Consider the following 11,498-nt stretch of genomic DNA (forward strand, 5'->3'; position numbering starts at 1 on the left):
AGCTTGATGTATATTGCTCTAAATACCAGACCAGACATATTACATGCAGTTTGTGTATTATCTCAATATAATAATTGTTATACAAAAGAACATTTTGTACAGGTAAAAAGGATTGTAAGGTATCTGAAAGGTACAATTAATTATTGTTTAGTATATAAGAAGTCAAAGAACTTCAGTTTATATGGATATGTTGATGCCGATTGGGCAAATTCAGAAGACAGGAGATCATATTCCGGATTAGTGTTTAAACTTGGTGATAATCTTATTGCCTTTGAAAGTAAAAAGCAAACTTGTGTTTCATTATCATCAACTGAAGCGGAATATGTTGCCCTGGCTCAGGGTGCCAAGGAGGCTATTTTCTTAAAGAATATTATTAAAGAACTATATGTAGAGATGATAGATAAACCTATTATTTTGTATAATGACAACCAGTCATGTCATAAGATAGCTGCTAACAAGGTAAATAGTAATAGGACTAAGCACATAGACATTAAATTTCATTTTATTAGAGAAGCAGTTGAGAGTAACAAAATAGAGATTAAGTATTTGTCTACTCAGTGTATGGTGGCTGATATGTTCACCAAGCCTCTGAGTTCTGTAAAAATAAGTAATTTTATGAAAGATATTTCACTGTATCAGAAATTATAAGTTTATTTTTTGTATTGTGCTGTTTGTGCTTATGGTATTTTTTTTTATGTTTGAAACAAAGTTTGGTTTGAGGGGTAGTGTTGAAGTATAGTTTATTGTGAACTTTATATAGCAACCCTAACTTTGTTTATGGTATTATAAAATAAAAAAAAAAAAAACTTCTTGTGTGTCAATGACAGAACTGAAAAAGGTTGTTTTTTATTTCTCTTCTCCATCGTTAATAATCCATTTAGTTGACTTGTAATAACATATTTATTTGACGTGTAATAACAATAATAATCATAACAGATAACCCACAATAACCATTTTTTATGCTTTACATTTTAAGGGAAATATGGCATTAATTTTTATCTAATTAAGTACCATAAATACATTGTCCATTTAATATAGATCAATACGGCTCTTTACAGTATGTAATTTAAATTAATATTTCCGAAGATATTACAGATTTAATATGCAGGAACATAGTGGTGCGGCGGTACCGGCCCAACCGGTGGCGCATGCCTACAAATAGCGCGTCGAATAGCACTTTATCATGTTTGTATTGTCTAATGACAAAAAAACTGTAAACGTTATTTATAAGAACATTCTTTAGTAAGTAGGTATATGGGCGGCGGTAGTCACTTACCATCAGGTGAGCCGCATGCTCGTTTGCCCCCTGTGTTGTAAAAAAAAAAAAAAAAAAATTTAGTATCAGCCTATCAGCATTGCACCCGTGCGAAGCCGTGCTAGTTCGCTAGTAATTAAAAAAATATTTCGAATTAATCAGAAATTAACTACAATGGTTTTCAGGAAAAAACCACGAGGAGATCAACCTAACAAGTTAATCGTTTATAGGTCAACGATTGGTTTGTGCATAGGCCCTCACGTCTGGGTCAAAGAATACATAACCAAGGGTCTAAGTATAACTACTAATAGCAGTACCAATAACTTCCCCTCAAAATAAAATTTCCATACTAGATATTAGGTTGGTTGGTAGGTAGAGAATACCGTCCGATGTTAAATTTGCCAGAGGTATATAAAATTTAAACATAATAGTTTAAATAAATAAATTAAGAAAGTATGAGAATAATATCACTAAAATGATATAATTGTTCAGCAAAAGCAAACTAAGGTTAAAGACCATGCTAACTTTATAGGAAAAAATGGAATAAACGAGCCTTTATACTATTAAAGTTCGTTTATTCCTTTTTTCCTTTTATTCTATTTTTCCTTCAACTACTAATAAATAAAAAAAAAAATCTATAGTAACATTTTAATTAAAAAAAATGGCGGGAATTCAAAAAGTGCGACTAAATAATTTAAATATTAACTTAAAAAATGCCCTTATAGTTGGTATTATTATAGCCAAAAATAGTCCACGTACAATAGGTTCCAAAAAGAAAAATGGAGAGTCACGGGGGATTATCTCTTTCACAATAAGAGATTCCGAAGTAGACACTATTAACGTAGATGTATGGGGTTCGGAATATTTTGTTACTACATTTTACGAAAGATTCCTCGTAGGTGACGTTGGTAAAAAAATATCATATTTTTAAATTTTCACTTAATAAAATTTGTATAAATTAATAACATTTTTCATTATTCATTTAGTTGAAATATCTTCACCGAAAATATGTGTTAAATGCGGCGACAATGAAATGTATAGGCCTCAGGTAAGATAACAAAATCTAAATTTAAAGTAGGTATATATCTATACAAATAAATATTTACCTTATAATAATAATAATCTTGATTAATTCTTTCTAATTTTGTAAAATACAAAAAAAAGATAATTTTTAACTTTATTGCTCAATCAACTTATCTAGACCGAAGGCATAGTTAGTTAGGCATATTTATTTATCGGTTAATTTAATAATATCTTCAGACAGATACTAACATGCTTACTTCCCTTTAGAAGGCACGCGCAATAAATATAACACTGGGTACTCTATCTGATTTTAATCGTTATAGGTGTCCTCTCCATTCTATCTTTCTCTCAACGAAGGCATATCCGACGTAACAACACACAACGGGGACACCTACACCACATATTTACCCCTCTTACATATACCTACTAAATCTTCTTCTGGTTATTGTGGTATAGCTGAAGTGGTCAAATTATCAGGTAATTTTTTCAAACTATCGATATCAAATCGTAGGTATATAAATTACTAAGATCTGTAAGTATAGTAAAATAGGTTTTGTTATTGTTATTATTTATATTTTGCTTAGGTAGTAGTTAATTTATTCACTGCCTCATTTTCCATCCTGGCACATTATTAACATTTGTATATATAAATGTCTTCATCTCGTTTCAAGTACATTAATAATAATCTAGTGCCCACAGATATAATCTATAGTTTAGGACCACACGGTATATATGATATACTAATCTTATTTCCTCTACATCTATATATTTTAATATGTAATAAACACTAATAATTTTCAGAGCAAACTGATAATGTCTACGTAGATTTATTGGTTGTCGTTAAATCTGTAAGTCCTGCTAAGACGATCCGAACAAAAACAGGTGAGTTCAATAGCTTTTTGCACACAGGCTCATAGAATTAGCATTATTTTTATTATCATTAACTATCCACTACTGAATATAGGACTTCATAGGGGTTTTCCCCATATATTGGGGCCAACCGTAGTTAGGCGTTTTGGTTGTGATGTTTTAAAAACAGGCGCTGTAGCTTATTCCTTGACTATTTAGTTCCCTTTCACCTCTTATGATACCCATGAAAACGGAAGGAGTGGCTCATTCTATGCCGAAACCACACCGCGATCAAGCTGCCAAGCATAGCATTAAAATATTCAAAAGTTGAAGATTTTTTTTACTTTAATAGATCTTCATCTTCCTGACCTTGTCCCAATTATTTGGGGTCATCATAATATGATTTTATTCATATTACACAAGGTTTTGGATTTACGACCGACCATCTGTCTGACTTCAACCCTCTTGGGGATACATTTGATAGTTGTATTCATCACCCACGATATAGAGGAAAGTGTTTTTTTTTATTATTATTATTTAATTAAATTATTACATAGGTACATAATAATCATTAATTTTCCAGGTTCAGAGATGACAATTCGTTGTGTAGAAATTATAGATAACACATCACCTGCATCATTATTCTTGGATATTTTTGATATTGATACTATACAGAGGTGCATATTTTCATTGTTTTAACATATATGAGTAATAATTTATTATACACACACACACACATGTTTTGTGTGTGTGTGTGTGTGTGTGTATGGGAGTCCTTTATTTCTTCAATATGTGGATAAATATTTACGTGAAAAACAAACTTTTTATCCAATCAGTTCATATTTTGCGAGAAATTGCGCGATAACTCACACAAAAATATTAATTAGTCGATAAGTAAACATAATTGAAATTATAGAATAGATATGGTCAGATACTGACCTAAATCTTAAATTAAAACTACATATAACTAATACTTGAACGGTATGGATGGTACATACTAGTCTAATATAATTGTAAACTATATTATAATATTTAAATGAAAATTTTAAACGAACATAGTAATTGCAGTAAACGTAACCCTCGACATTTTTGGAAGTATTTTTATTTGAATTAGACATGATTCGAATCGACCTTAACTACTAAGGGAATACCTTAGAAAAGTAGCAAATTAATCTATCGATAGAATCGTTTCGGTTAACGCTCGCATACAAAAGAAGAAACCACCCGGCATCACCATTTCTTTTTATCTTATGGACTCGCTAACAATAACAATTCTATAAATAGATTCGTTTGCAAGTGGCAGTCTAGGGGAGTTGATAATCATTAATATAAGAAGTTACCATTTATATATATATATATATATATATATATATATATATATATATATATATATATATATATATATATATATATACTCATGTAAACATAGAGCTGACGAATGGCACGTGGAGAGCGTGTTGTTCATAGCTGATGCTCGTGTAACGTGGCGCAGTCGAGCTGTGAAGGTACAAGTGTGTTCTAAGACCGTCATCACTTACCAGCCGTACACAGCTGACGCAGAAGCATTGAAATTATACATTCGTAACCAGGGAAATACAAGTTAGTATTTTAATTTTAATATTTTAGGATTTACACTTTACATTAACCGCTTATGATTAACATTCAACTATAGGTACCTACAACCATCGTAATAAGTTAGCAGAAATAAGAGAAAACTAATCTTGATTGCAATCCTAATCACCAGTACCCATAGTAATTTCTCTATCGTAGTTCACCCTTTGACATCCAGTATGCAAACAAGATACTTTGTAGCAAACTATTGAACCAGGAACACTTCATTTTTTACAATGTCTGTTCTTAGTTTGGATTTACTGACGGATTCAGAATTAGTTATGTAATAGTGATAAAATTATAAATATCAGGCAAATAAAAAAACTAATATCACCGTTTATTTCATAGCAGGTGGTGGAGCTGCGGCTGCGTGGGCGGCGTGGAGCGGAGAGCGACCGTGCACAGCGTCTGTGGCTCAGATCCGTGACAGAATCGCCACGGGTACCCCTTTTTGTGCTTCCTTACATGCCACAGTGACACGCCTCTGTTTAGAGGACCTTGTCAGCAGGTACATGTTTAGTATTTTAAAGTTTAAAAGGATGATATTTGAATTTTAACTCCACTTACGATACTGGTGCACGCTGGCGAGGCACCAGTTCGGAGTAATATGTACGGATGAAAGCAAGTTATTTGACTCATTGTGATGAATTGAGTAAAAATTAATTACAATGGTTTCCAGAGGAAGTCCGTGGAAATCGACCTGACAACAACAACTAATAATCCCTCTTTAAAGTTAAACAATTAATGTTATGAAATATCATGATTAATAAGTTAAATCTTGAATTTCAATTTAAATATCCGACTAATAATTACGGCCACGGTAAACAACAATCATTGTCATACAAGATATAATAGCAAGTCAAGTAAATAGCAAGTCAGCGCTCATATGCGTTGCTCGACTGCGGCCACTCTAAGGGGAAATAACATAATATTGTATTTCAACTATGGCCTGTAACTTTCAGCGATAACAACGAAGATTTACTAATTCGATTTGCGGATCACACCGGAGAACTCACTGCAAGGCTTCCATTGACCACGCTGCCTGAAATCTTCGGATATTCTGTAAGAATTTCTTTACATTTTCCTACTCATAAAATTAACGCTACTACATAATTATATAATTAAATGATTTCATCAGATGGAGCAGCTGAAGATGATATCGTCAGATGAAAGAGCAGCACTAAACTGGAAGTTTTTATTAGAGCAATGCAGTGCAAAGCTTGCCTCGTCGCCACCTCGTCTCATCGTGCTGACATTGCGCCGAGCCTCGCCTGCAGATCCTATACCTTTATACTAAATTTTATCTCTGTAGATTTTAATTAAATAAGATTTTCATTAAAACTCTATATTTTATTTAAAATAATTAACTATTTAGTAATTATCAACAATAGGTACTATATTATCATTATGCTTGCCTAAACAACGGTATTGATCAAACAGTTTAAGAATCTAACCTGTTCTTTGACGTGATTTAGTCTTTACTAATAATAGACCTGTATCAATAACTTTAAATATGGAAAAACAAGAAAAACCGGAGATTATATATGAATACAAAAAACGTAGACGAGATTTTGGGAAACAAACCTTATTCTCAGACCACGGACCGGAGATGTGCGTCAGTATACCGAACAATCCTTCATTTTATAAAGATTATATTCTACGAAATCCGGTGCATGTCGGTATACAGAATACTAGCACTATGTCAGAACATTGGGTAAATTCAGAAAGGTAGGTAAAAAAATTATAAACGTAACAACTTCACGGATGCTCTGGGGCGCTAGCCACATTCAGACTCAAGTTTTAAAGTACCATTTTGTACTACCAAGAGATTATCAAACTGGGGAAACTCTCAAAACTTATTGACCCTTAAGCATCAATAGTAAGAAATCAGGCCCCTGTCCGAGTAAAATAAAAAACCAACAGGCATTATTTATTGCTAGCTGTAATGTTTTTTTTAGAGCTGAATATACATGTTCGGGTATCACTCATGTCGAAGGTGGATGGCCAAAAGACATAAATATGGCCGACCCTGAAGCTACGCAAAGATACCGACGCAAAATAGAAAAGGATGATGCGTATATACATGCTGTGATGCATCTCGGGCATGTACGTAAGAAAAATTATTGTTTTTAAATAAGACGATGAAGCTTAACTTTTGTGGTAAAGAATTTGTAGAACTAAAACCGACATATTTAAATTTTATTCTTTTCCATTTTTACTTTAATTAAAAGGCTGTAGTTGTTTCTTAATAGCTATTTTAAATCGTAAAAACCATATTAATTTTAATACTTGTTAAAATTGAAAACAGTGGGAGCAATTAATATCTATTAAAAACTAGCCGTATCCTGATTTTTCAAGTATGTATTTTCTTTCATACTCGCATAAATCTTCTACTAACAATTACAAACATAATAAACAAATAATTTTTAAAGGTCTATACCTCAAAAGGAGAAACGGAACCCCTATAAGATCACTTTGTTGCCCATCTATCTGTCCGTCTGCCAAGACTCTTCTTAGGAACGCATAGAGATATTTAGCTGAAATTAATATCAAATATTGAAGTCTGCAATCATTTAAAACTGTAAAAAAATCAAACATCTAAGTCAACGCAAAGATACGGCCATTTATAGCATATATTTTGACAATTGCAAAGAAATCAAAACCTGTAGAGTACTTTCCGTTGACCTAAAAACATAATATTTGGCAAGAAATAATATTGTAAAGCTGCTAGCCTAACTACGGTTGCCAACTTATCTGCCAAGCGTGGCAAATACTAGTAACACCCCCATGGTCAACAGTGGACAAATTCCGGCTGATATGATGATGATGATGAATGTTGTACAGCACAAATAAAATAAAAATGTCAAAGTCGTCAATTTCTAGTTATATCTACACACTTTTTTTTTCATTTATTATTTGTACGGAACCCTTCGTGCACGAGTCCGACTCGCACTTGGCCGGTTTTTATTTTCATTTTCTCTACATTACTAAAGCGTAACTTAAATTTACATGTAAATAGGAATGTTTCAACCAATCTACAGGGCATGGAACATAACATACTCCAAAATAACGCAGTAGATATGTATGAGACTTATTACTTGGATTTACCGTCAATACCTCCGGTAGAACGCAGTAGTTGTCACACAGTGAACGTATACAGAGAACCTTCAGCCAGAAGACCGGTGCGTTCTCTCTCCTGGCAGACAGATGGAGGTGCACGTCTCGCAAGTGCTCATGCCGATGTAGACCTTATGAGGAATAATAGAACTCCACAATATTCATATATATGGGATATCGGTAAGTATCTATGGTCACAAAATTAGACTAGACTTAGATTAGATTTTGACTAGGTCTAAAATTAGTAATTTAATTTTTTTTGTATTAATTCAAACATTTTTGTTTATACCCAGAGAACGCTAATGCGCCAGAGCTAACCATAAAACCTCATCAGCCATTACTAGATTTACAATACAATCCTCGAGACCAAAATACTCTTGTTGGTGGGATGATGAATGGCCAGGTATATAAATGATTATTATTTTTATGCCAATAAATTGTTTTGTAGATTGAGAAATTTTTACTTATCATAATTTATGATCGCTCTGTAAATAAAAATAAATAAAATATTTTTTTTTAAACATAAAACATCAAAGTTAGGCTTTGTCCTAAATATGGTTGCCAACCGGCTTGCCAAGCGAATGTTGCCATGCTAAGCAACTACTGATAGAACCCCCCAAGAGGAGGCCTATGTTCAACAGTGGACAGTTAATAGCTAATAAGATGATAATAATGATGGCCTTACTTTATGTGATATTAGGCTAAGAATACCACGCCACACCTCTTTACTTCATCTTTACGATGTCATAAAAGGCAACTAAGAGAACGAAACACAATACGCCAGTATAAGAAAAGGAAACTTTGAAATTGTATGCATTTACAATTGTATGTTATTATTCTACTCGTAAATAAGGGTTCTACTTCTAAATAAGTGTCTGTGCTCAATAAGAGGACATTAATAGATTATTATAGTATTTAAGCTCTAATCAAAATACTAGAAAGGAACTATTAATGAACTCATGATTAAGGACTCCACAGAGTCTGCTACTGCACTGATAACCCCAAAAAGTTACGTAAAGCTGATATGAATAATGACAATTTAGTATGAGTTACGATAATGATTTATGATAATAGGTCGGTTGGTGGGATATGCGTAAAGGTGGAGAGCCAGCTGGTATTTGTCCCCCACATATGGCACATCGAGATCTTGCACGCAATGTCCTTTTCATCAACTCTAAAATTGGGGCAGAATTTTTCTCGTCTTCTCCAGATGGTGTAGTAAAATGGTAAGAGAAAATGTAACCATTTATAATTATAATTGATGATGATGATGATGGAAATATATCGATTTATATGGTGTTCATATTATACTTGAACTGTGTTTCAGGTGGGATACACGAAATATGAATGAACCAACCGACTCAATGATAATTGATCTGGTGAAATCACCGACTGATACGCAGAGTATAGAGAACGCTATCGGAATATCAGCACTAGAATATGAACCAACGATACCAACGAGGTAATATACCTAATATTATGTTCCTGAACAATTGAACAAACTGAAAGAAAATAAATGAAAAAACAAAACGAAAAATGTACCTACATGATGTAAATCCTCGATACTCGATATGTCACGGCTGATTCTGTTTCATGTCAAAACCATAAAATCTTTGTATTCGAGGTCTTCACTTAGTACCTAACTTTAATTTTTTTATAAACAACGAATTTATCGCTGATTCATCATTTTTAGCAAAATAACGAAGACATAAGTTTGAAACGGGCATCAGCATATTTAGTATCGTAATACGTATGTGTATCTATTTGAAATGAATAGTAAATAACAAATCCAAACCAATGTATGTACATTTCTATATTTTACAGATTTATGGTTGGAACTGAGACAGGTCTTATCATTGGAGGAAATCGAAAAGGAAAAAATGCTGTAGAGAAACTTCCAACTAGAGTAAGTTTTACCTTTCGTAGTACTTAATAAGTTTATAACCCTTATTAATATTGTAAATGTGTAAATGAGTTTGTTACTTTATAGAACCTTAACAGCTTAATCAATCACAATGAAATTAAGTATACACGTACTATATGGGATGGATAAGGATGTAGGCTGTTATCCTGTTTATCCAGGTCAGTAAACATATCGCAGTCACGCAGACGAAGTCGCGGGTAAAAGTTATACTCGATTATAATCGGCATAATAATTATTAAGCAATATAAATATATAGATAGAAACAAACGGTAGTATATTTTTTATATGTTTTCATAATACTGTTTAGATTTATATTTCCGACTAACTCAGAGTGGCGGTAATAGGTTCACCTCTGCACGTTGGATTCTAAATTGTCGAGCAATGGAATGGTAAACCCTGCCTACGTTATCCGTATAAGCTGGCGGGGCACCATTGAGAGATGATAGCTGAGGATGAAAGCAGATCAGTCGGTCCATCGAGAACAATTCGACAAGAATAAATAACGATGATTTTCAGGGGGAAACCGCGCGAAGGTCGACCCGACAAGGTACATTACCATCAATGAGACTGTTAGAACCTATTTCTAACAAACCCTTTTCCCCTATCGAGTAAGTATTAAATACATTTACAAGGAATGTTAATAATCGAAGAATGCCTCTGACTACTTCATCAAATTTTAATATTATAGGATACATTTGTCCCTGTAACATATTCTCGAGGGATAATACATATTTTTTGAACCGTTTAATACTACCTTATGATTGAAGGCATTCATACGTTGAATAATTTCGATATAAATTCCTTTGAATTCTAGTATGAAGCCCACCTTGGACCAGTATATGCTTTACAACGTAATCCCACATTCTTAAAAAACTTTTTGACTGTTGGAGATTGGACTGCTAGAGTGTGGAGTGAGGATTGTCGGGAATCATCTATTTTGTGGACATATTCACATCGTACAAAACTTACCGATGGCGCATGGAATCCCATTCGGTATGACATTAGATATTTATAGAAATTTAGAATTTCGCCTATTTATTACATGACCATACAAACAAGAAGTGTAACGTTTTCAGGATTTATATATGCGAATTTCTTATTTCACCTTAACAGATTTAGATATGTTTGTATGGGGTATCGAAAGAATCCTTACATCACCCCGATCATTTTTTAAAATAGTCCGTTATATTTTATTTATTTATTTTTTTTTTTTTTTTGATAAAGGACTGACCTGGATTTTTAAGCAAAAATGAATAATTCTCACCAAATTTGCACGCCGTGGGAACCGAGCGCGGCGTTTTTTTTTTTACTTCGTACGTAGCGGTAGCCATGCAGTTTTTTTAACTAATCAAAGAAACAGCCACTTCAATCATGACAACACATATATGAAGTCAACAAGGGATTAAAGTTCATGACTTATAAAAAGAACACAAAACGACGTGAATGAAATGAGTCATTCATTAGATTATAATTTTTTTTAATATGATTATTCAATTAATTAATTAATTAAACTTATCTGACCTGATGAAAAGGACTCGCCATAAGATAAAACGCGATCGGCAAGGTTCTTTGCCTAAACATGTTCAATATTTGTATCACCGATCTTTGAACTAGACTATTGTTCGATTTATAATAAGTTCTGCTATTAACTTTTTCATAATTTTTAGCTTTTCATTCTACCCCGCAATAAATTAAGCGTGAAGATATATAAATAGCTGT

The 11,498-nt window shown here is 33.0% G+C and overlaps 2 protein-coding genes across 2 annotated transcripts; both read left to right on the plus strand.

The window, feature by feature from the left end:
- Positions 1-1,854: 1,854 nt before the first annotated feature.
- On the plus strand, positions 1,855-6,067 carry LOC113521251 (meiosis-specific with OB domain-containing protein-like). The gene is made up of 9 exons (XM_031912867.2): positions 1,855-2,163; positions 2,242-2,303; positions 2,602-2,755; positions 3,080-3,160; positions 3,711-3,804; positions 4,557-4,726; positions 5,087-5,246; positions 5,701-5,800; positions 5,877-6,067. The coding sequence occupies exons 1-9, from the start codon at positions 1,917-1,919 to the stop codon at positions 6,033-6,035; spliced, it is 1,227 nt and encodes a 408-aa protein (XP_031768727.1). The 5' UTR covers positions 1,855-1,916; the 3' UTR covers positions 6,036-6,067.
- A 184-nt stretch (positions 6,068-6,251) lies between these two features.
- LOC113521384 (dynein intermediate chain 3, ciliary-like) lies at positions 6,252-11,474 on the plus strand. The gene is made up of 9 exons (XM_052899035.1): positions 6,252-6,466; positions 6,697-6,844; positions 7,780-8,035; positions 8,149-8,258; positions 8,930-9,081; positions 9,183-9,317; positions 9,680-9,761; positions 10,594-10,772; positions 11,447-11,474. Exons 1-9 carry the CDS (start codon positions 6,252-6,254, stop codon positions 11,472-11,474), a joined length of 1,305 nt encoding a protein of 434 aa, XP_052754995.1.
- Positions 11,475-11,498: the final 24 nt, after the last annotated feature.

This window comes from Galleria mellonella, unplaced genomic scaffold (assembly GCF_026898425.1).
Source record: "Galleria mellonella isolate WM207_F2 unplaced genomic scaffold, CSIRO_AGI_GalMel_v1 utg55, whole genome shotgun sequence".
NCBI lineage: Eukaryota > Metazoa > Arthropoda > Insecta > Lepidoptera > Pyralidae > Galleria > Galleria mellonella.

Bases quoted from the DNA above. Each gene is read 5' to 3' on its own strand.
- LOC113521251 (XM_031912867.2), top strand. From the start codon at position 1,917: ATGGCGGGAATTCAAAAAGTGCGACTAAATAATTTAAATATTAACTTA. The intron at 2,164-2,241 runs GTAAAAAAATAT...TTATTCATTTAG, and splicing joins ATTCCTCGTAGGTGACGTTG to TTGAAATATCTTCACCGAAA. The intron at 2,304-2,601 runs GTAAGATAACAA...TAATCGTTATAG, and splicing joins ATGAAATGTATAGGCCTCAG to GTGTCCTCTCCATTCTATCT.
- LOC113521384 (XM_052899035.1), top strand. From the start codon at position 6,252: ATGGAAAAACAAGAAAAACCGGAGATTATATATGAATACAAAAAACGT. The intron at 9,082-9,182 runs GTAAGAGAAAAT...ACTGTGTTTCAG, and splicing joins CCAGATGGTGTAGTAAAATG to GTGGGATACACGAAATATGA. The intron at 9,318-9,679 runs GTAATATACCTA...TATATTTTACAG, and splicing joins GAACCAACGATACCAACGAG to ATTTATGGTTGGAACTGAGA.